This window comes from Propithecus coquereli, unplaced genomic scaffold (genome assembly GCF_000956105.1).
Source record: "Propithecus coquereli isolate 6110/MARCELLA unplaced genomic scaffold, Pcoq_1.0 Scaffold114, whole genome shotgun sequence".
NCBI classification, from domain to species: Eukaryota; Metazoa; Chordata; class Mammalia; order Primates; family Indriidae; genus Propithecus; species Propithecus coquereli.
This window is the reverse complement of record NW_012135414.1, coordinates 1,813,925-1,840,224: the sequence shown is the minus strand read 5'-3', so window position 1 is coordinate 1,840,224 and position 26,300 is coordinate 1,813,925. Positions and strand designations below refer to the sequence as shown.

General features: G+C 37.2%; 1 protein-coding gene across 1 annotated transcript in view; it reads right to left on the bottom strand.

The window, feature by feature from the left end:
• Positions 1–17,946, bottom strand: part of GNE (glucosamine (UDP-N-acetyl)-2-epimerase/N-acetylmannosamine kinase) — a 37,348-nt gene extending 19,402 nt beyond the window's left edge. The window contains exons 1-4 of the mRNA XM_012656543.1: positions 17,914–17,946; positions 13,235–13,440; positions 4,697–5,148; positions 1,121–1,273 (exon numbers count right to left, since the gene is read on the bottom strand). Coding sequence (XP_012511997.1) covers positions 1,121–1,273; positions 4,697–5,148; positions 13,235–13,398 — 769 coding nt within the window. The 5' untranslated portion in view covers positions 13,399–13,440; positions 17,914–17,946. The remainder of the gene's footprint in view (positions 1–1,120; positions 1,274–4,696; positions 5,149–13,234; positions 13,441–17,913) is intronic.
• Positions 17,947–26,300: the final 8,354 nt, after the last annotated feature.

Sequence of the window (26,300 nt, the reverse complement as noted above, 5' to 3'; positions counted from 1 at the left end):
CATGCCTGTAGTCCCAGCTACTCGGGAGGCTGAGGCAGTAGGATTGCTTGAGCCCAGGAGTTTAGGTTGCTGTGAGCTAGACTGATGCCATGGCACTCCAGCCCGGGCAACAGAGTGAGACTTTGTCTGAAAAAAATAAATAAATAAATAAATAACCAGTGTTTGAAAAGTCCTCAGTGTTAGGCCTTGCTCTGACATTTCTCATGTATATCTCATGTTCCCATTAACTTGCCTAAGGTCTCACTAGCACCAAAGCCTACAATACCATCCACCAGTAGGTGATCAACCAGGGCAGGCTTGAGGATCAACTGGTTGGGGACTCCAGATCTAAACCGCTTAAGCTCAAGGTTACTTTAAGGTATAGCTACCATAAATAAGAAAGGAAACAAGAAATAATAATTATGGCTATTTTACTACAGTCAGTGGAATCATTACTTTCCTAGAGACACTCTTTCGCTTTAGCTTCTAGGGTCTGTGTCTCTTGGCTAGTGCAGTTTCTTACTGGTGGAAACTGCGGAGGGACGAGACTAAACGTGAGACTAAAGTAGAACAGAAAGACCTTTTTTTAGTATTTATTGCTTGCTTATTAAGTTTCCTTTTTCTTTTTTTTTTTTTTGGAGACAGAGTCTCACTCTGTTGCCTGGGCTAGAGTGCCGTGGCGTCAGTCTAGCTCACAGTAACCTCAAACTCCTAGGCTCAAGCGATCCTTCTGCCTCAGCCTCCTGAGTAGCTGGGACTACAGGCATGTGCCACCATGCCCAGCTAATTTTTTCTATGTATTTTTAGTTGTCCAGATAATTTCTTTCTATTTTTTAGTAGAGACGGGGTCTCGCTCTTGTTCGGGCTGGTCTTGAACTCCTGACCTCGAGTGATCCTCCCGCCTCAGCCTCCCAGAGTGCTAGGATTACAGGCGTGAGTAAGTTTCTACTAGACTTGACAAAACACTACAAACTCTGAGCTACAGCAAAATCAGTAATCCTTTGAAAATTGGAATGCATTTCAGAATATAGTGGTCATCGAAGATAAGAAGAGCAAGACAGGAAGGCAGTCAAAAGAATAGATAATTGAAATGTAAAATTTGAAAAGGCAGTGGCATAATTTCATTTTCAAGTTCAATTACCTGCATCAATATTTGGAAATAGAACTAGGGTCCGCTTGTTAAATGAGATAAGTGCATCCAATGTTAACTCAAACATTTTTATGGAATGCTTAATGTCAGTGGTCACAGGGTGCTGCAGTGCAACAATGTAATCTTTAGATTTTACATCATCACCTGTTTAAAGAAAATCAAACCACATTACTTTATTAAGTTAAGAATCTCAAAAGACAAAGAAGTAAATTCTAAAAGCAAGGCCCTAAAGTTTGTGCTTTCAAAAATTCTAAGGTAAAAATAGTTTGTCACATTCTAAGCAGGGCATCCAAATTAAGATCAAATGATAAGAACTTACAGCAACAAGTCCAAGCATTCAGCAAACTTACCATTTTACAAAGATGCTTGCCACAACAAACATAACTTTAAATAGCAGGTACTAGAAATTCATTGTTTTAAAATCCAAAATATTCCAAAACACTAGAAAAATGTGAAGCTTCCCAATGTCTAATGTTTCTGAGGAATAATCAGCAATATTAATGAATAATAATATGCTGCAAACCAGGGCATTTAGAGATTGAATGAGCATTAAACATATTTCATGTAATGCACAGGAGTTTCCCCATACCATGACCTACCTGATTCAACAGGGTGAAAATGAGCTCCACTCACTTATTTTTAATGAAAGGATATCTTTCTCTGTGATATTAATTTTTTTTTTTTTGAGACAGAGTCTCTGTCACCCTGGGTAGAATGCAGTGGCATCATTGTAGCTCACTGCAACCTCAAACTCCTGGGCTCAAGAAATCCGCTTGCCTCAGCCTCCAAGAAACTGGGACTACAGGTGTGTGCCACAATGCCCAGCTAAATTTTCTATTTTTTGTAGAGACAGGATCTCGCTCTTTTTTTTGTAGAGACAGGATCTCACTCAGGCTGGTCTCAAACTCCTGTGCTCAAGCACTCCTCCCACCTCGGCCTCCCAGCGTGCTAGGATTAGAGGCATGAGCCACCACACCTGGCCTGTGATATTAATTTTAATGATCAATTTTATCGTTAAATATATAGTTTATCATTAACTTCCAAATTCAACAAGCAGCAGTTATTTTTTCTGATTTAATGGTGACAGGATTTTTACTAAGTTAGAATCTTTAGTAGTATTTGATTTAAAATACCATATTGGCTCTAAAATTTTATTTTAAAAAAGTATTAGGTCCCATATTAGATTCTAAACTGGAAGGGGAGGGGGATTTAATTATTAAATTTTTGGAGTTGAGGGAAAGGGGAAAAAATACTAAATTTTTGTACAAAGTAGGAAAAAGACCTGAAGGCTTAAAAGAATCTATCAGAAACTTGATAAAACATTAGAGGAAAACATCCTCTTACATTTTTTACAGTTAACAGAAGTCTAGAAAGATGAGATCAACATAAATAATCTACTAGATACAGATGAGGGCCATTAGAAGAAACTATTTCAAAGAGAATTAAAAACTTAGAGGAAGTAGTAGCAATAAAAGAAGTGCTTTCACTGTAAAGGATCTGGCAATACTATGTATATGCTGCAAACTGACCACAGGTACAAGTCTGTTCTGCTATAATGCATGTTTCTACAATATGAATTAGCTCATCCGTGACTGGTAAAAAGAGGAATGATGTCAGCCTTTAACGTAGTATTAACAGTTGCGTTATTCATACATGATTCCTCACAGCAGAATGCAAAGAACCCTAATGTAAATGTAGAAACAGTCTCACAACGAGGCCCTTCACCCGCATTCTTTCTCTTGGTTCTGTTTGCCCTTGTACTCCATCTTGAAAACATTTATAGGACAAGTCTCTCTGTCTTTGGGCATTTTGTGGGCAATTTTTCTTTGAAAGTGAGGATGTTATGGAGCTTCTACAGTCCCATGCAGAGGATTGTTCTATATAACTTACTGCTATAACCTATTGCTAAAGGGCAAGCAGAAAGTGAAGAGGAAGAAAAATCTCAGCATTTTCCCCATGAAAGCTTTCCAGTTCTCATTTATCTTCTTCTTTAAGTCTGATTAAGAAATGCCTGTAGTCCACAGAAAATACCATACAACACAGAATGCAGTGGGGTTGTGCTTTGTAACTTAAGGTTCTATATGGAACCATTTAAGTTGTTTCTTTATGAAAGGATGGCAAAACAGCAAAAACTAAATGTCTTTTTTTAAACCAGTGAAAAAGAAAACACATGACAATGAGCCAGAGCTACCCTGGCAATAATACATTAGTGCAAAGCCTGTATCTGCTTCTCAACCTGCAACTTTTGACATTCTGCCTGCCTTTGTATCTATAACTCAGCAGCCTCAGCCCTTTATACAACCCATCCCATTAAGGTACCAGCATTTTGTTTTATGTTGTAAAGTCCTATATTTATCATGGTATTTTCTTTCATTATTAGGAATTTAACATGTCTTTTTAACTTTACTAATATTTTTATTAAGATTGTTATGTATTATTGCCCTGGTTACAAAGCTGCATGTTATATATGGCCTACCCAATCCTATTTTCCTAGAAGCAGAGTGATAACATAAGAAGTTGCACATCAAAAAGCAGACACAAAATGTATTATTGCCAGGGGTGGATGGCTCTGGCTCATTGTCTTGGTTTTCTTTTTGACTGGTTTAACAAACAAAAAAATCCAGTTTGGGCTGTTTTGTCATTCTTTATTTCATAAAGAATTGCCAAAAAATGTTCCCAAATAGGACTTTAAGCCATACAAGTACAATCTTGCTGCATTCTGCTTTCTAATGATTATTTTCCATTCATTATAAGTTTTTCAGTAACACAAAGTTTTCCAAAATACATATAGAGCTAACTGTACAACCAGAACAGAATGCAAGAGTGTTTACTTATAAGCATACAGAAAGAACAGACTGAGAGACAGAAGTTTGTTCCATCAGTATTATCTAGACAGGTTCCTTGATAACTGCAAATATGTCCAGGTATAAGAAATATATAGAATGGGCCAGGCATAGTGGGTCATGCCTGTAATTTTAGCAGTGTGGGAGGCCAAGGTGGGAAAATCACTTGAAGTCTTACTTACAAAGATTATCTCTAATGCTACAATTATGATGTTTCCTTTTTAATAAAAATAACAATTTTTCCATTGTATTAAAAAATGCAGAAAAACAAATAAAAACACTAATAATCCCACACTAGAAATAAATATAATAAATGACTTGGTATACATACTTAAACTTTCCACTGTTACAGTTTTTATAAAAATGGCATGATATTACATGTATAATTTTGGAACTTGCTTTATTTTTTCCTTCTTGACAATCAGGATCTGTCCTTGTAACTAAAAATTCACCCACAATGTTATATTTAATGAATTAAAAGTATTCTATTGTATAAATATAGCATGGACTTTAAAAAAAATCAATCCATTAAGCCTGTTTTACAGAAAAGGTGAATCTCAGAGAAGAAATCATACCATACAGCAAGATCTATGAATTACATAACTTTGGCCTTCTGATTACTAATGGAATATCCTATCCATGACAGTTTCCAAAAGGATCAAAACATACCCAGCAGTTTCTCACAAAAACAGCCATTAGACTGAATAAAGTCTGATATACATACCTAACCACATCCGAATGATGCTCATATAGTCTTTGTTCTTGGCTGAGAGAAGTTTGTCATAGGAAGGGCAGCCTGCCAAAAGGATGCGATCATGGTCCTCACACATGGATATCAGGTGCTGCTCTGCACTTCGGGTGCAGCACACGTGGTAATGAGCCAGTTTTGTTATGGCATGTCTGATAGAGTCATCAATGGTCCCACTGACTTCCCCACCTTCAATGTGAAGGATTCGGATGTTCATTAAGGCAGCGGATGTAGCCAGAGCCAGGGCATCAAACCTGTCTCCATGAACAATCATGATATCAGGCTTCAGGCGATTAAGGACATCTGGTAGCTTTACTAGGGCCAGGCCCACTGACTCCACCATGGCTGCCTCATCTTCTCCTCTAACAATAGTGTGCAGCCTGGTATTAATGTCAAAGTCATCTTGCTCAATCATGCGATATGTATTTCTAAGACAGGAGAGAAATAAAGATGTTGAGAGCATGTTCTTAAACACAGGGCCATAACATACAAGAAAAGCAATCTAACAACAACCCTGAAGGGAGAAACGTTTTTAAAATTTTACTTGTTAAAGTAAATAAATTGAAGTATAACTTACACACAAAAAGAGTATAATAGACTATAAGTGTTTATATATTAAAATATTTATATAGTCTGATAATTTTTTTATATGAGTACCTCTGTAACCACCACCCAGATCAAGATATAACACATTTAGCACCTTGGAAGGATCACTTGTACCCCCTCCCCTCCAAGTCAGTACCTGGAGGAAAACCATCTGAAGGCTAATGTTTTTATTAGGAAGAAAGAAACCAAACTTTTAACAGGGGTCAAGACTTTTTTCTTTTTCTTTTTAATATCAATTTTTTAAAATAAAAGTATGCACTTAACAGGAAAAAAATGTTCCTTACAAAAATAAAGCTCATTTTTTTTTCTACAAAAAATAAAATAGGAGGGAGCAAGATACCTGATATGTCACTATAATATTATAAATTTCTGAATGATAAAAATGATCTCCTGGACTCTCTTTGTATGGTAACATTAATGCAAGCATAATTTTATATAGAATGAACATGTAGGCTTCACAGAATTAAAGCAATTGCAAAATGAAATTTCAAGTTTGCTTTACGCTTCAATTACAAGAGCAACCCTCAATGCCTTAAGGTTTCCTGTTAGGACTAAATTTTTAAACATACTGTCTTTAAAAAATTATGTAGTAGATGTTTATTATTTAAAAATTGGAAAATACAGAAAATTACTATTCACAAACCTACCACTCAGCAATAACAAATGTTATTATTTTGATTTCTTCCTAGCTATTTTTATGCAAATATTTTAACGTGGTTGAGAACACATTGTACATACAATTTTGTAATCTACTTAATCCATTTAATATTTTCTCAGATCATTAAAGATTCTTTATATATATCATTTCATATCATATAGATGTTCTAGTAGTCATTTTGTAGATTTTGCTACATAAAAAATCATATTATCTGTAAATAAAGACAATTATTATACCTTTATTTCTATTTCTTGCTTTAATGCACTGGCTGTCACACATCCTGTACAAGTTGAAGAGAGGTGGTAAAAGTGGAAATCCTGACCTTGTTCCTAATCTTAGGGGGAAAGCATAAATTTTATGTTAGCTATAGGTTTTTCACAGATGGCCTTTATCAGATTGACGTTTCCCTTCTATTCCAAGTTTGCTAAGAGTTTTTATCATAACTGGCTGTTTAAATTGTGTCAAATGCTTTTTTTGGTATCTACTGAGAAGATAGTATGGGTTTTCCCCTTTATTCTGTTAATATGTGAATTACACTGATTTTCAAATGTTAAGTCAATCTTAAATTCTTGAGATAAACTCACAGGTCATGATGTATTATCTGTTTTTTATATTGCTGGATGTGACTTGCTAATAAGTTGTTTAAATTTTTTATGCCTATGGGCCTCGGGAGTGGCCCTGTCCCCACAGCTCCACTAAGCCTTGCCCTAGTGGGGCCTCTCTGTGCTATATTCATGAGGGACACTGGTCTGAATTTTCATTTTCCTTTGTCTTTGTCAGGTTTTGATATCAGGATTATGCTGGCCTTATAAAATGAGCTGGAAAGCTTCTTCCTCCTCTATTTTCTGAAGACGTTTATATAAGAGTGGTGTTAATTTCTTCCTTAAATCTTTGACAGAATAAGTAAGTGAAGCCATCTTTGTGGGAAATTATTTTCCAAAGAAGTCTTTGATAATAAATTAAATTTCTTTAATAGTGGGCTATTGAGATTTTTTTAAATTTTTTTATCACATACATATTTTGGGGGCACATGTTATATTCTGATACAAGTATACAATGTGTCATTACACATCAACTCAGGGTAATGAGGATATCCATCATCTCAAACATTTTTCTTTGTGTTGGGAACATTACAATTCTTCTCTTCTAGCTATTTTGAAAGATTTTGATACACTAAATTATTGCTAACTATAATTTCCTTACTGTACTATCAAATACTAGAACTTATTCCTTCTAACTGTATTTTTGTACCCATTAACCAACTTCTCTTCATTCCCCCCTGCATTGGGATTTTCTATTTCTCTGTATCAGTTTTGGTAAGCAGTGCTTTTTCAAGGAATTTTCCCATTTCATCTAACCTGTCAAATTTATTGGCAGAATAGTCTCCTTTTATCTTTTTAATGTCTGTAGAATAAATAGAGATATTCTTTTAGTCATTTCTATATTAGTAATTTCTATGGTCTTTTTTTTCTTGTGCATTGCTAGGAGTTTGCCAATTTTATTAATATTTTTAAAGAATTAATTTTTGGCTCTGTTAATTTTGTCTATTGTTTATCTGCTTTTATATTTCATTGATTTCTACTCTTTATTGTTTCCTTCCTTCTACTTACTTACTTTGGGTTTAATTTTCTCTCTGTTTTTTTTTTTTTTTATAGAGACAATGTCTTGCTGTGTTGCCCAGGCTGGAGTGCAGTGGCCAGACCATACCTCACTGCAGCCTTGAACTCCTGGCTTCAGGTGATCCTCCTGTCCCAGCCTCCTGAGTAGCTGGGACCCAGGTGAACAGCACCATAGCCAGCTAATTTTTTAATTATTTATAGAGACAGGGTCTTACAATGTTGCCCACGCTGGTCTTGAACTCCTGACCTAAAGCAATCCTCCCACTGAGGCCTTGCAAAATGCTGATTACAGGCGTGATCCACTGTGCTTGGCTTTTTCTTATTAAAGTAAAAACATAGATCATTGACTCTAAGCTTCTCTTTTTTAATATAAGTATTTAAACCCATAAATTTCCCCCTAAGCGCAGCTCCATCTGTACCCAATAAATTTTGATATATTTTAATATTTATTATTCAGTTTAAAATATTTTCTAATTTCCCTTATGATTTTGTTTTATCCACGGGCTATTGAGAAGCATAGTGTTTAATTTCCAAATATTTGGGGCTTTCCTAGTTATCCTTTTGTAATTGATTTCTAATTTAATTGTTGTGATCAGAGAATACATTCTCTAGTATTTCAATCTTTTGAAATCTATTAAGACTTAATGGCTGAGGGTATGTCTACCTTGGTGAACATTCACATGCATTTGAAAAGAACGTGTATTCTGCAGTAACTGGGTACAGTGATCTATAAAAGTCAAGTACGTAAAGGTGATTGATCATTTGAATCCAGGCTTCTGTATCCTTGGGGATTTCCTAGTTACCTATTGTATCAATTCCCGAGAGGGGGGTTAAAATCTCCAACTTTGATTATAAGTTTGTCTATTTCTCCCTTTAGTTCTCTCAAATTTTGCTTCATGTATTTTGAAATTCCATTATTAGATACATACATATTTAGTATTGTTACATCTTCCTAATGAATTGATCTTTCATCATTTTAATGTCTGTTAAGGGCAGAAGTCCCTATTTGTCTATAGTAATGGTCACTGAATTAAAGTCTATTTTGATAGAAACAATCGCACCAGCTCTATTATGTTTACTGTTGGTATACTGTATCTTTTTTCATTCCTTTATTTTTAATCTGTGTCTTTATATTTAGAATCTCTGGAAGACAGCATATGGCTTTTTTACCTAGTCTGACAATCACTGTCTTTTTTTGTTTTTTAATTTTTTTTTATTTCAGCATATTATGGGGGTACAGATGTTTAGGTTACGTATGTTGCTCTTGCCAACCCCCAAGTCTGAGTTTCAAATATGTCCATCCTTTGGGCAGTGCGCATTGAATCACTGTCTTTTAATTGGATAAATTCATTTACATTTAATGTAAACATTGATATGTCCAGGTTTAGTTCTACCATTTTGCCATTTGTTTCTTATTTGTCCCATGTGTATTTTGTTGTTGTTCCCTTGTTCCTGCATTCTTTTGGATTAATAGATTATTTCTTAGTAATCCATTTACTTCCTCAACTGGACTTTTATTTATATATTTCTGTATTATTTTTTGTGGCTATTCTAGAGAAATGAATACTTATCAGTTTCCTATGAATTATCACATCACTTTATGTATAATAAGACCCCTACAACAATATACTTCCACTCCTATCCTTTGTGCTACTATGTCATATATTTTAATCTACTTACATTATAAAACTCAAAATACAATGTTATGATGTTTGTACAAAGTTTTATTTTTACTATAAATTTTTAGACATTTAAGAGAATAAAAAAGGTATTCTTTTATATTTACCCATATAGTTACCATTTCTAGTCATTCCTTCCTGTAAGTCTAAGTTTCCAACAGGTATCATTTTTCTTCAGTCTGAAACTTGCCTCAGCATGTTTTACAGTACATACCTGCTGGTGATAATTTGCTTTTATCTGAAAATATCTTTACTTCATCTTTATTTTTAAAGGATATTTTCATTGGATAAAAAAATCTGTATTAACAGTTTTTCTTTTTCCTTTGAGCACACTAAAGATGTTTCATCATCTTCTAGCCTCGACTGATTCAGATGAAGAGTCAGTTATCATTCATATCATTGTTCTCCTGGAAGAAACACCATTTTTCTCTTGCTGCTTCAAGATTTTCCTTAGTTGTCAGCAGTTCAACTATGCCATGATTAAGTGTAGTTTTCTTTGTATTTATTTTTTGGGGTTTGTTGACTTTCCTGCATCTGTATACCGATTTTTTTCACCAAATTTGGAAAACTCTAGCCACTATTTCTTCTAAGATTTAACTGCCCCATTTTTTTCCCCTCCTCTGTTTCTGAGACACTAGTTAAATGAATATTAGATTGCTTTTGATATTGTCTCAGATGTCACTGAGGCTCTGGTTCATTTTTTTCATTCTGTTCTTCAGCTGGATATTTCCTATGAATCTGTCTTCAATGTCACTAGGTCTCTCTTCTCTTCAGCATCTACATCAATTGGATTTTTCATTTCATATATTATATTTTTCAGTTCTAGACTTATTTGCTTCTTTTTTTATAGTTCCCCTTTCTCTCTGGTTCTTTCTATTGACTACTTTTTCTCTTGATGTTGGGTCAAATTTTCCTGTTTCTTCACACACCTTGTAATTTGTGATTATATACAGAACATTGGGTTCTGTTATCTTTTTTTTTTTTTTTTTGAGACAGAGTCTCACTCTGTCACCCGGGCTAGAGTACAGTGGCATCACCACAGCTCACTACAACCTCAAACTCCTGGGCTCAAGCGATCCTTCTGCCTCAGCCTCCCGAGTACCTGGGACTACATGTGCATTGCACACTATGACGCCTGGCTACTTTTTCTATTTTTAGTAGAGACAAGGTCTCATTCTTGCTCAGGCTAGTCTTGAACTCCTGAGCTCAAGCAATCTTCCCACCTCATCGTCCTAGAGTGCTAGGACTACAGGCATGAGCCATTGCGCCCAGTCTGTTATCTTACTCTTAAGACTTGATTTTTGTTTGAGCAGGCAGCTAAATGAATACCTTGTAGAAGTTTAGTTTAATACTTCATTAGGGTGAATCTGTTTCAGTTTTGCTCTTAAGGAGCAAATTGGATGTAGTTTGCTCCTAAGGTGTGTGGCCCTTCTGAGGTTTCAATGAAAAGCCTGAAGTGTTTATGAAGCCCCTCTACCTTGATCTACAAGGTAGTCTCAAACTCCAAACCATCTCCCCTGAGGTAGACAGATGAAATGTCTGCTCAGTTTCTTCAGCCCCTAGCTGTTGCTTTCTACCAGAATTCTTGGAGTCCCATGCATGTGTAATTCAGTGGTCAACCAAGAACCTGAGAAGAATTTAAGTACAGATTTTGGAGCTTGTCCTCTGTGGCTCCCTCATTTCCAGAATCTTCCCTCTCAATTTCCAGATGCTATGGCAGCCCGAGTTCCACTTTCTAGCACCTCAACCTAAACAACTGTGGCTTTCTGCTTGTGGCTTTCTAGCCAACCTACACCATGCAGACGGGGGGATATTCTCAGGGGGAAAGCTATTTAAACATGGATCTCACCTACCATAGTTCCCTTATTTTGTGGATTGATCTCCTTCAGCCTTTGCCTGCTGTTTGTTGCTCACCAGTGCCTTCAATTATTTTTAAAAATAAGGAGTAACTGTGGGAGAGTTAGTCAGGTATAAACTGCCCTTCCATTACGAGAACCTAAATTTCTTTTCTTTTTTTTTAGACAGAGTCTCACTCTTTTTGCCCGGGCTAGAGTGCCGTGGCGTCAGCCTAGCTCACAGCAACCTCAAACTCCTGGGCTCAAGCGATCCTCATCCTCCTGCCTCAGCCTGCCGGGTAGCTGGGACTACAGGCACGCGCCACCATGTCCGGCTAATTTTTTCTGTATATTTTTAGTTGTCCAATTAATTTCTTTCTATTTTTAGTAGAGACGGGGTCTCGCTCTTGCTCAGGCTGGTTTCGAACTCCTGAGCTCAAACAATCCGCCCGCCTCGGCCTCCCAGAGTGCTAGGATTACAGGCGTGAGCCACCACGCCCGGCCTTGAATTTATTTTTTGTTACAAGTTTTGGTTTATCATTTTATTTCCTCTGTTATTATTTCTCATTTTTACTATTTATCTGTATATTGTCTGTATATGCCACTTGGTACATTCTAAATGCTTAATATTTTTTAAGTTAACAAATGAACTTCTAAATAATCTGTTATTACTCATTTGATCTCCTTTTTTACTCAATTCTTAAGAGTATAAAAATGTAAGTTTTTTAAAAATCTCCAATGAGTTGAAATAGAAAGTAGTTTATTTTTCTACTGTTTTAATGTCTTTTTAAAAATAGATAATATATTCACATGGTTTAAAATTCAAAATGTACAAGAGATTATACAGTAAAAAGCCTCTCGCTTTTGTTCCCCAGGCATCTAATTCCTCTCCCCGGAAGGAACCAATTTCTTTTGTTAGAATATATTTTAAACATACATTTTTACTATGTACTAGTCAAATTTCTCCAGACAAATACTACCTTTCCACCCTTAATAACTGTGGTAGGCAGATAAGAAACCTACTAAGAGTTTCTCTTTCACTAGTCTTCCTATTAAAGCTTTCTTACAAGTAAAAGAACCCACTCAGACTTTCATCTCAGGATCTAGCTAAAATTTTTCTTCCACCTTGTCCTATCACCCAAGGGGATTTTCTTAAATAGTCAGAATTCATTTCACATTAAAAAAAAAAAAATCTAGGGATCCCTAAGCTATCTGTAAGTTTCTTTTCTATTCTTTAAGTATTTTCTAAGAGCAAATTGCCAAATTGGTTTTTGGAAGCAGGTTTTTATTTATTAGTTTTGCTGCTGTTGTCTTGTTTTTAAAGAACAGCCTGAAAAGGACAATTTAACATAAGCTTCTTTCATATATAATATTGTATTTGTGACCATCTTTGGAGACTGCAATAACGTTTTCATGCCACAAGGCTGCGCTAAATGTAGCTTTGTTACATATAGCAAAATAAATGTTCATTTCTGGTTTATATATTCTGTTCCTCAAAGATTACCCAACATTTATTTTTTACTTTTTTTTAATTTCCAACCTTCATTTTTTAAATGTAGCCTGTGATCAATAACAAACCTAATGTCACCAAAATAAATATCGATGGCCATAGTAATATAACATTCTAGTTTATCTTGTAGAATTATATTTTTTAAATTAGATTTTTAAAATCGTGTTCCATATCCACTACTTTATATGCTATTGACCTATAAACCAGTTTTAAAGAATTGCCATTAGAACTCAAAATACAGATTACACGGAATCACATTTTTATAGTCACACAATATATATTTACAAGTGGCATTTCCTCTGAATATAATAACAAATAATAGTAATAACATTTACAGCTATCATTTATCAAGCATCTACTAAGCAGCATCACTGTGATGGATGCTTTATATCATTATCTCCATTCCTCACAACAAGTTACAATATGGTTTTCACTCCATTTTATAATTGAGGAAACTGAGACTCAGAGATGCTAAGTGATTTCTCCAAGGCCACATAAAAACTAAATGGCAGAAATGGGATTTGAAGGTGGGCCTATATGACTACAAAATCCAACTTCTCTCCAGTACACTGTTGCAATGAAGAATAAGAAAATACTTTCATCTTACCCATAGTCATCTATCAGGTGAGAGCCAAGAACCACCACATCAAGTTCAAAGAATTCAGGTTCCGTTTTAATGCCAAACATGATAGGGGCAAGTTTAGAATAATCTGCACGGTTGCAAGTAGCAACACAAACCCGAAGCTTTCGGTTATTCCCATTCTTCTCCATGACTTGTTTTTTTCGTTTTGAGAGGTTCTTAAAATAGAGTTCCTGAAGTTGTAAAAATAAAAAGTATTGTTTATAATCAGAATAACCCCTAGATACAAAAATAGAACTTTCAGTTATAAGTCCTTAATCACCATTTGTTTATTTTTATTTTTATTTATTTTTTTTGAGACAGGGTCTCACTCTGTCACCCTGGCTAAAGTGCAGCAGTGACATCATAGCTCACTGCAACCTCAAACTCCTGGGATCAAGTGATCCTCCTGCCCCAGCCTCCTGAGTAGCCCATGCCACCATATCCAGCAAATTTTTCTATTTTTTGTACAGCCAGGGTCTCGCTCTTGCTCAAGCTAGTCTCGAACTCCTGAGCTCAGGCAATCCTCCCGCCTCGGCCTCCCAAAGTGCTAGGATTACAGGAGTGAGCCACCGCGCCTGGCCCGAACTCATTTTCTTTTCCAAAGCTGTTCCTCCATAATTGTTCTCTAACTCAGTTATGCAATTCCATTCATCCAAATGCCTTGACACCCTTTTTTATTCTTCACCCCATATCTCCCAAGCCTTCAATTCCATCTCCTGAATATCTTTCAAATCTATCTCCTTCTCTTCATCCCCACCAGGACTTCCCTTAGTCCAATCCCCTCATCTTAGGTTAGAATTCCTGTAACAGGTGTCAAAGTAGTTTACCTGTCTCTAGTTTTGCCCTGGCTCCCACAAACTTTCAGTATCTCTACCCAAAACTCCCTTTCCCTCTTGCCTGGGTTCCTACTCACCCTTCAAACTCAGTCTAGTGTCACCTCTTCTGGAAAGGCTTCACATAAACCTCAGTTCCTCCCACCCCACCCCTCTTAGTTGCAGCCTTTCTCTGAAGCAGCACTGTGGCCCTACCATACACAAATATACTATCGCACATCTGCTTTGCCATGCTATACCCTCCATTCAAAAGGTAAAAATCAGAAGCAAGAGATAAGTGAATTCTTTTATGGACCATTTTAAACTTCTCTATATCAACAAAAAATTTCACCTCATGGACTGGTCTCAACACTCATGTTTCAGGAAGTGTATCAATATTTAAAATTTATAATTAGGAATCCAAAGAAGCTTGCGTAAGGATGCCAATACAGAGTTTCAGTAACTCTGAAACTCACTGGAAGTTCCATCAGTAGCCCTCTGCTATCATCTCTCTTAGGCTAAAATTCTGTGACCATGCAAATTGTCCCATTGTTAGGCTCACTCTGAATTTACCTTCCCCAGTAAAAGCTAATTACACCCAATGGAAAGCACTTATAAGATAACAAAATGAGCATTCTGCCAAAAGAGTTGTATTCAGAAGACCTAAGCACTACCTAACCATTAAAGAGACAAAAATGTTCTTCCAGAAATGGCTGTCCTAAGTGTTCTTGTACATAATCCTTTTTCCACTGATCACATTGACCTGAATGAATTGTTGGTGATATTTAATTTGCTGGGTGAGGCAAAGTAAATCATTTATGGTTGGTCAATTAGTATTTACCTTACAAAGAACATTAAACTTTCCATCTAGCAGTACTAAACGGTTAATATTTACCAAGTTACTCAAAGGTTATTGTTATCTAAACTGAGAATAAGCTAACCATATAAATAAACTGTGAAAAATAAAACGATGTTACTTAAGGCCAAAGCTTTTTTAAAGAAAGAAGTTAAATAGTAAAAAGAAAATAATGGTAAAATGTCTTTTTAAGGGGAGGTATTCAAAAAAATAATTTTAATTTAACTTATTTTTTGATTAGGTAGTATATTCACATGGTTTAAAACTGAAAAGTCACAAGAGGCTATATAGCAAAAAAAATCTTCTCATCTGTGTTCCCTAGCCACATAGTTCTTTTCTCTGAAAGCTAACAGTTACTGGTTTCTTATCTATCCTTCCATAGATAAATTATAACTATATAAATAAATACACATATATTAATTTATAAATACATATAATGTAAATTATGCAATTGGTAACATATTCTACAAACTGTTGTTGCATACTTTGCTTTTTAAACTGCTTTTAACTACATTTCTGAAATAAATGGTAAAATGGGAAAGTTTAAAGGCACTGGAAATATCAAATCGAAAAGTGCAAAGTGTTGAAAATTGCTGGCCATCAACGTTTCAAATATATGAAGGGTTATGAGAGCTCTGAAAGCAAAAACACTCAGTGTCACAAACATTTATTGAGTATCTACTCTGTGCAGAGGACTGTGAAGAAAACGGAGAAAGGCATGGGGCTGAAAAAGAGCTAGTTTCGGATTTTTAGGAATTTACAATCTAGTACATGACACTAGACCACATAACAGATCTCACCCAACTTTCCCAAACAGAAGCACTAGAAACAAAATTAATAAATTTTTTCTCTGCTCAGTATATTTGTTATTTGTTCTGGGTAAGACACCGTGCCCAAAGATAGATACATTTTTATACTGAGAACTATGGCCAGAGTCTTCATCATCAGTATAGAATGAATAAATGTGACAAAATGGACTTAATCTGCGATAGGGGAATCTAAGTTGCATAAAGTGCAATGTAAAACAAACAAAACCGATTTCTTTACACAATGGAATACTGAACAGCAATTAAAACAAATGGATGAGTTTCAAGTTAAGGCTAAGTGAAAAAAAATAAATAAATAAAATGGATTATGTCTATATTTGTCAATATTGATAAATCTCAAAAAGACAGCATTGGGGAAAACAGCAAATTCTAAAGAGCTGGCTACCATTTTGTACATTTTTTAAAATATGCAAAACATTACTATATATTGTTTATTTATATATAGTAAAATTACACACCAACTCAGGAAAATATTATAGTTACCTCTGTAGAGGGAGAAAAGGGTAAAGAAAATGGAGATGAAAGGGCTTTAGCTCTCTTTATATAAACACTTATTTTAAAAAATCATACCATAAGCAAGGATCGGAAACAAACATGGCAACATGTTATTATGTATTAAATCTTGGTGATTGATAGAGGGTATCATATTGACTTCTGTCCCTTTCAGGATATTTGAAATATTTCATTATTAAAAACAAGAAGTCTTTTAAATAAACACTATGAAGTTGGTGTGTTGTCCATAACTCCCTCAAGCCTAAAGCTCAGAAAGTCAGAAGGAGGGATTGGATATTTGCATCCATTTCACTCTTTAATTCCATAACTGTAACCAGAGCCACCAAAAGATAGACAGACAGATGATAGATGATTGGTTGATTGATGATTCATGGAGAAGTATGCCTTCATCTTGAACTCACTGAGAATCCTAAGAAACCCAATTCCTGAAGATCACTTTCTGCATTCTCTCAACCCAAGATTGTCAGTTATAAATACTGACAACAGGTGAACAACCCTTTCCAGAAAAATAATGTCCCACTCAACTGTGGAAAAAGAATTCTTTGTGAAGAGAATTTTTTTAAGCTAATCAATTTAAAATAACGAACACTTGGTTCAAGTAGTCACTGCAGAGGAGACAACAGTAACAGTAAACTTTTGCTAAGCACTTCCGAAATGCCAAATACTGTGCTAATAGCTTTACGAGCGTTTACTCATTTCATCCTAACAGCCCTCTTTATTAGCCCCCTTTTACAGACAGGGCATAGAGAAAATAATTTTTTGCCCCAAATCACAGTTAAGTAATTAATAATTGACAGAAGCAAAACTCAAACCCAGATCTGAATGACTTCAGCTCTCAGGATACTGTCCCACACCCAGTGTTTGTCTTGTGTCTGTTCATTCTAAAACATCCATGACAGCTAACCTTCCTTGAAGAGAACATGATAAATCACCCTTTAGTGCAGTGAGGATGAGACTCACAAGAATAAGAAGCAAGGGCTATATAAAGTGGTCTGAAACTCAGAACCCTATTCCCGAGCTGTAATTCAGTTTGGTTTCTCCTTCCAGAGCGCCTATAGTTGGATTAACCAGTTATCTATACTGCTAAACTGTACCCCACCCCTCCTATCAGAGGAGCAAAGAACACTTTCTTGTGTTCTAACAATTTTACAAGCGTGCTCGGGGTTGGGGGAAAAAAAGAAACGCTTATCAAAGTTTCAAGGAAGCCCAGACTCAGAATGTAAACATAGGGTAGGGCGGGTACCTTCAAGATCATCTTTTAGCCCAGTCCTTTACACCCGTCTGTCAAGCAGCTCTCCACCCTCTCTCGCACACCTCCATAACGGGACACTACCTTTCCTTGCTGGTCTGGACAGCACTTCCCAAGGGGATGGAGTCAAGCTAGGTCCCCCTCTACGTCTCTCGCCCCTACTCATAGAGGCCCACACTGAGCCCGTCTGCTCCGCGGGCCACAAGGCACAGCCAATGAAGGGCCCTATCATGTAGGCCCGCGGGACATAGGGCGAAGACCAGATTGGGGAGCGGGCCTGGAGGCGCGGTGGGTGGGAAGCTCCTGGACGCGGCGGAGTTGAGGCCTGGGGATAGGAGGCTGGAGGAAGAGGCCCTGGGGGCAGGCAGGATGCTCTCCCGAGTCTCCCGCTAACGCGCGGCTCTCACCAGACAATGGTCTGAGGATTGCTCCCGCGCCGCTGCCGCCGCCGCTCTCGCCGCGTTCCTCGGGCGAGAGCCTAACCGAGCGCCGGAAAGCAGGCGGGGCGCAAGCTCGCCCCTCGGGTTCCGCAACTCAGGTGCGTGGATCGATGACTCGTCGCTCGACCCTGGCCCCGCTACTCGCACGCCGCGCCACACCCACCCGGAACGCCGAATCGGCGAACGCGCCCTCACGTCTCCTGAGAAGACTCCTGTGATTGGCTGCTCCTCGGACACGATCCGCCCCCTTCCCAACGGTTTTCAGAAGAGGAGGCCGGTGCGGAACGGCAAAGAGCCTTATGTTGTCTCGGCGGCTCTTGGGGCCATGGCAGAGCTGTCCTGCCAGCCTCTGTTCCCGCCGCGAAGCGTTCTCCTCTGCCAGCGACCGGCGCACTGAAACACAAGGCCACTCACGGGGTAGTTTCTTTGGCCTTGCACCCAACGGGGGAGCTCTTAGGCCTTCCACTCCCTCAGACATTTCGCAGACGAGGACCAAAACGATACTGTTGCGTAGCCCATCCAGCCCAGAGCGCCCTGCCACTCCTTGCCATGTCTGCCACTCTGGTGGAGTGTTGAATGCTGACCAAGACAAGGCAGATACTGACTGATCTTTGTAATCAGCACAGCGTTGACCTCTGCTGCAGGGAACTCCAACCAGTCTCAAGGCCCAGGGACGTCCCGGTAGAAACGTGGCAGCGGTAGAAAAACTGTTAGGAAAGAGATCGCACAACTCCTGAGAAAGACCATTTATTTTATTTATTTTTTTATTTTTCTAGGAGATGGGGTCTTGCAGTGTTGCCCAGGCTAGACTCAAACTCAAGCCATTCTCCAGCCTCAGTCTCCTGAGTAGCTGGCATTACAGGCGCTCCACCATCGCATCAGGCTTGAAGACATTTCAATGATCTTTTAAAATTCCTGAGTCACCATTGAGAGGAAACTTTGACTGAATTGATGATAGAAAACAGTAAAAAATTTTTTACAACCATAACCATTAAAAAATTTACCACAGATGAAACTGTTTAAACAATCTAACAGCTCATTGAGATTTCTTGCTGTACAGCAAATTTCAAACGTCATCAAATTTTTTGCAGTTTGGGATGTATTTCAATTAATAATGAAACTCTAATTTGCAGAATACGTGTGAACTATTAGTTCCTGTGCAGCTAGCTTGGAGCCACGAAAGGGTCACATCAGCCACAAAGGGACAGACATTACGGGGTTTCTGCAAGGAAGTGCCATCAAATTTCACTTTGGCAGCTGTGTGGAGAATGGATTGGATGGGAATCAAGAATGGTGGCAGTGAAACTTAACTGAATTGGATGGATATGAGATATATTTTGAAAGTAAAATTGATGAAACTTAATTATGGATTATCTATAAAGGGATTACAGAGAAAAGGAAGAAATCAAAAATGACTTCCAGGTTTCTGCCATTAGTAATTGGATGTTTGTGCCATTTACTAAGAAGAGAAGGGCCAGCGGAGTGACCAGGTTTGGGAAGAAAGAAGTAAAGTTTTAATTCAGGACATGATATGATTGAGATGCCTATGAGATAGACACAAGAAGCTATTAAATAGGCGACGAGATACATGAATCTGACACAGATTGACCAGACTATAAACAGTGTTTTAGTTCCATATTGCTGCTGTAACAAATTACCACAAAATTAGTGTCTTAAAACAACACAAATTTATTATCTTATAGTTCTGGATGTTAGGAATCCAGAATGGGTTTCAACGGACTAAAATCAAGCTGTCAATAGGGTTGCCTTCCTTCTAGAACAGGGGTGGGGAACTTGCAGCCTTAAGGCCACATGTGGCTTTCTAGGTCCTTACGTGTGGCCTTTTGACTAAATCCAAATTTTACAGAACAAATCCTTTTATTCATATTGATACATTTTTCTTCATCTTTTATATTTTATTTTTAAAATGAACATATTTCAAATACCAAAGAATAAAATAAGTTTCAAAAGAAATAATCCTCCCAGATTTACTGGCACAATTAGAACATTAGTAAGCCATAAGGGCTAAATTGACAGCTGCTACACTCATGATTTGGTCTAACTCCCCCTGCCTAACTGGCACCACTACCCCATGAGACTGGTTGGCGAGAGTTGATGGGGGTTGAGTATGCCAGTCTGTTAATCAGCTTTTGACAATGGTGCACTGAGTTTCTGTTTGAAGTGGAATTTGTGAATAGTTGCACAGCTTGACAGTATTTTTTAATTCTGTCTGCTTCACAGCCCATCATGTCAAAAGGAAGACCAAGAGAACGCTGAAGGAAGAAAATAGATTTTTTAATGAGATTGGGAATTGCAATATTATCTTGTTTCTGCGAAAGATAAGATGATTTGCTTGCTTTGGGATACTGCCATATCAACGATAAAGAAATTCAATGCTCATCAGCATTATAACACTCATAAGAACCTCAAATATTTTAAATTAGAGGAAGAAGCATGAAAGGTTGTATTGCAGAAATTAAAAGATGAAAAGCAAAAGCAAAGACAATTCTTTCAAAGCAGTATGAGCAGATACAGATGCTCTCATTTCTTTTCATTCAAGCAGCAATAAGGCCTGGAAATAATGCTACTGAAGCAACTTATAAAGTAGCTTATATACTCGAGAAAAAAGGAAGGCATTCAGTGTTGTAGAAATTGTGAAAGAATGCATTGTTGAAGTTTTAGGATGCTTAGACCCCAGTAACATTTCAAAGTACAAACAACTGCCTCTTTCAAGGAGAACCATAACTGACCGGCAGCATGAATTAGCCTTCAACTTAACAGAACGACTTCATGCAATATCTCGAAAGGAAAACGTATATTATTCAATTGCTTTGGATGAATCAAATGATACTACTGACTTTGGCGCAGGTTTTATACTTCATTCAGGTCATAACAGAAGATTTTCTTTGCTGTGAATAATTACTCGCTTTGGGCACTCTTGTGAACAGAACACAGGGAATAGATATCTTCGACAGCTTTCAAGATAAATGTGAAGTTGGACTGAATTTGGTAAATTTAGTGAGTGTATGTACAGGTGGTGCACCTCCCATGACAAGAAAATATGAAGGGTTTATTGCACAGATTTAAAAATAAAAAGTATTAGCAGGCGGGGCATGGTCGCTCACACCTATAATCCTAGCACTCTGGGAGGCCGAGGTGGGAGGATCACTTGAGATCAGGAGTTCAAGACCGGCCTGAGCAAGAGCGAGACCTCCATATCTACTAAAAATAGAAAAAATTAACTGGGCATGGTGGTGCACACCTATAGTCCCAGCTACTTGGGAGGCTGAGGCAGGAGGATTGCCTTAGCCCAGGAGTTGGAGGTTGCCGTGAGCTATGATGACGCCACTGCACTCTAGCCAGATGCTCTCATTTGTTTTCATTGTATCTTGTATCAGCAAAATCTCTGTGCTAAAACTATGATTTTAAGTGACACTTGGCAACAAGTTATAAGTATTGTTAACTGTATTCCTGCAAATGCAACATGGCAGCCTCAGTTTCCTAACATGCTAAAGTTGAATGATGAGATATTCAGTGTGGATTTGCTGTATCATTCTTTTTTTGTTGTTGTTGTTGTTTTTTTTTTTCGAGACAGAGTCTCACTCTATTGCCTGGGCTAGAGTGCCGTGGGTCAACCTAGCTCACAGCAACCTCAAACTCTTGGGCTTAAGCAATCCTCCTGTTTCAGCCTCCCGAGTAGCTGGGACTACAGGCATGCACCACCATGCCCGGCTAATTTTTTTTATATATTTTTAGTTGTCCAGCTAATTTCTTTCTATTTTTAGTAGAGACAGGGTCTCACTCTTGCTCAGACTAGTCTCGAACTCCTGACCTCAAGCGATCCTCCCACCTCGGCCTCCCAGAGTGCTAGGATTACAGGCATGAGCCATCAAGCCTGGCCTACCGTATCATTCTAAAGTGTGTTGGCTATCACAGGGACAGGTGTTAGCCAAAATTTTATCTCTGTGAGAGCGGATTTTAAATTTTATGAAGAACAAAATCAGCAACATGAATTATTGAAAGAAGATTTTTTTTGAAAGAAGATTTCTATAGCATTTCTGTGTGATATCATGTCAAATGAAAATGACTTGGGTATTTCTTTGCAAGGTAAAACTAAGTCTATATATGATATGTGTAAAAAATTCCAAGCATTTTGAAAAAAGCTATCTTTTTTAAAACACTTCTTCTTCGAAAGGAAATTTCAGATGAACATTTTCCCCAATTAGCAAAGGTCATCGATGGGCAGGATGATATATGCAAATCATTTGAATAATATGCAGCTGTTATAGACCTATTAATTGGAGAATACAATGAAAGACTCACTGACTTGGAAAATCATGACATCACACTCCAAATTAGCATTTCAGCCTCACCAAGTAGGTATCACCAAGGCACGTAAAGAACTACAGATGGAATGGATTGAGCTCTCAGTAGATGACATTTTAGTCACTGATGCTGAGAAAGATCCAATTGAAATATGGAAAAATGCAGTAGAATACCTACACCTTTGGCAACATGCCTGAAAAATGCTTTCTTGCTTTTCAACCACTTATTGCTGTGAATCTACATCCTCCTACCTAACCCAAATCAAGATGCCCTTAAGGTCACAAATGACTGAAACCCATCTAGAAAATCAACTGAGACTGTGAACCTCCATGCTACAACCAAATATTCAAATGCTTTTCAACAAAAACAGACACAACAAAGTCATTAAAAGGTTAGTTAATGTTAAAATTAACAAATAGTTTTCATTTTTGAAATTATGTACATAGTAGATTTTTACAAAATAATGTACATTTTTAAGTATATCTAATTGAAGTTTCTTGAACGTGGCATTATTTGGTTACAGCTAAATTAATGTGCCCTTCCAACACAAAATGGTTCCCCGCTGCTATTCTAGAGGATTTCCACCTTCCTTCACTTGTGATCCTTCTGCCCTCTGCTTCCATTGTCACATCTCTGACTCTCCTGCCTCTCTCTCTCACTTCAAAAGACCCTTGCGATTACCTTGGGTCCACCCAATAGACCAGAATAATTTTCCCACCTCAAAATCCTTAACCACATCTGCAAAATCCCTCAGGCTATGTAAGGTAACATATTCACAGGTTCCAGGGACTAAGATGTGGATATCAGGAGTGGGATGGGGTGGAAAAAATAAAAGACGTGGATACCTTTGGGGAGCTATTATTCTGCCTACTGCAAGTGGTATCGAAAGTCACTTGAAAGTCAAGATAGGCATATTGCTTTTAACGTTACATGGCATACCACCAAATACCCAGAGTAGAACATTAATTTTTTCTATTGAAAGTTAAGAAAATTAACTTCAAAAATAATGTTTAATGTTCAGTTTTTAAAATCTGGGTGCTACTTACACCCAGAATGTTTAGTTTCTAAAAATTTGGATATACACTTAATATATGTGACTTTTTGTTTGTAAATTATACTACAGTGTGTTTTTAAGATACTTAATGCTTAACATTATAGGTAGGAATAATGTAACTATAAGTATAAATACTTTTAACAGTAGGTAATACATTTTGAGAATTTGTGCATACTTACTAAGCCACTTCTAAGTTTTGTGTTTGTTTTACCAATATTGAGAATTTTATATTTCCATATATAGTCAGGTAGTTCTGTGTTCATGGAATCATTTAACCTTAAATGAAATGACCTTCTTTTTAGTATTTTCTCCTATGTTTTCTTGAGATCAGTTTGCAGCAAAGAGCCTTAGGAGGCATTTTCTGTTGACTTCTTGAGATCACTTTTCTATGGGTAAATAATATTACATTTCTGGATTTCTATTGCTGGATTGCTATTTAATGGTGTGAATTAACATACCAAAAATCTTCCCCATGAGTTAAGTTTTGTTTGATTTGGCTTCATTTGACTTTAGTCTGAGGACTCTATAAACTGCAAAGAAGTATTTATGGCTTTGTAGTATAACAAAAATTAGATTTTTCTATAGAGTACTCCATAAGCAGAAATATAACTTCAAGAATTAAGGGCATTATTAGACTATCAGTGATCCCCAGGTCTTAAGAGATCATCAAATCCAACCTTCTCATCAAAGGGGAAAACCTTTCTACGGCATTCCTGACAGATGCTCATTTGACCACTTTGGGAACATTTCTTATAACAGGGACTTGTCTTGTTCTTTTAGTTGGTGATTTAATTATTATAAAGTACTCCAGCTTTCTGTAAATTCCACCCATGTATAGGTAAATACTTTACCCATATTCACTCAGGACGGATAATAACATTAAGATGTTATGATTAACATTAAGATTCTATAACCCTCATTTTATAGACAAAAAGACTGAAGCCCAGCAGGTAAAGTTACCTGAGGTTGTACTGCTGTTCAAACCAGATATCACTGCATAAGCCAGATTGGTTATAGCCTCCCCAGAAAAAGAATTGCTCCTATTGCACCAAGTAGCCTTATGAGGCTACACTGCATAGGGAAAGCTGTTCTTTTCCCCTAGGAAAAGTATGTAAAGATTAAGATTATATTGGCTGAAAATAACTCAGTAACATCCTGAAGTGTATGGGTCAACTTTAGGATTACAAGAGTATGAAATTCAGAGGCATGCTTACAAATGTACTGATTAAAATACTTATAACTGGAAGAGAATCCTTTGTAAAATTCATATTTCAGGACTATTTAATCACTATTCATAGCCCCAATTACTAATCAGGTTATCATGCCAGCCAATCAGTTTTTAGAGCACATATAGTGGTGAACTATCCCTGGGCTAGCTTTTCCAATTATAGAAAAGAGGTACAAATAAATATAATGACTTTGTGTTTGTTTTTGTGAAATATCACCCTTTATTAGGATTTTTAAATGTATTTTTCTTTATGGACTATGAAAGTATCATGTTTTAAACCAATAAATTATTTTATTTTTTATCTGGCTGCTAGGGAAATGAGGCAAGCCCAAGAGTTCTTAGTCATCCCTGACTAATAGAAGTTCAGAAAGTTTAATTGGCAAAGCTATTCTGGAAGAACTAGAAAAGTGTTAAAAACTAGTTTGCCTTTAACTTTGTTATAAAAAGTTGGATCAACACAATTATGTTCTAAAATGACTGCTTATTAAAAGTTATATGGGAAGTATATTCTTTTGGACTTTAAAGGAACTAGCAAAGATCAACAGCACTCCGTACCAACAGCAAGCCTTTGGGGAAATTTCATGATTTCCCAGCATAGGCTAAGCAAACAGCCAAGGTACTGGTCCAATACCCCTGAAGCTGAGGAATAATAGCCCACATTTTGTGGTCAGCATGCAGCTAAGGATGAAGCTGGGGTCCTACATGGCCATTCCTTTGGAGTACTTAGGTGGGCTTCTTAACACCTACATGGGTACTTAAGGCACATTCAAATATACATAATTGACATCTATAAAACCTGAGCATGAACAGAAGGCCCCAACCTCTCTCTTCTCATGTCTTTCATGCTCCTACTCTGGAATCAATCTCATTCTACCTTTCAAATCATTTCTGTTTTTCTTCCCTACCCTCTTCATGCTCCTAAACATGAGCATTCTCTTATGACTAGCTTCTGCTCCTGGTCCTCTACATACTCTATCTTTTAGAATTTCATTCACTCTCAAGCCTTCCATTTTGACTTCTGTGTAGATAAATCCTTGGATACATACTCCAGCCTACTCAGGCTTCAAATGCTATCTCTGCTGTGAAACCTACTCTGAACCCTATCCCAAAATAATCTCTTTCTCCTCTGAATTCCTGTAGCACTTGTCTTGACTACCCATTTCTTACCTATTATTAATTACCTGATGTCTTTGAATGTATATATTTGTGACTGTAAAATTATGCATCTGATGTATTATAAGGAACTCAAGAAAATCAGTCACATTAGTCACTTCCCTATATATGACCTATTTCTTTAATTAGATCATAAATTCCTTGAAATTAGCCCTGTTAGGTATGCTTGTCTCCCTGATAGTTCTTTGAATCATACCTTATTTAAGAAACATAGTCAATAAGCATTGAGTCAAAGGAGGATCACATCACTTACCAAAGATGCATTGCCATTCCTCTTCTTTTTTCTTTTCTTTTCTTTTTTTTTTTTTTGAGTCAGAGTCTCACTCCGTTTCCGAGGCTAGAGTGCCATGGCGTCAGCCTAGCTCACAGCAACCTCAAACTCCTGGGCTCAAGCAATCCTACTGCCTCAGCCTCCCAAGTAGCTGGGACACAGGCACGTGCCACCACACCCAGCTAATTATTTCTATATATTTTTAGCTCTCCAATTAATTTCTTTCTATTTTTGGTAGAGATGGGGTCTCACTCTTGCTCAGGCTGGTCTCGAACTCCTGAGCTCAAACGATCCACCTGCCT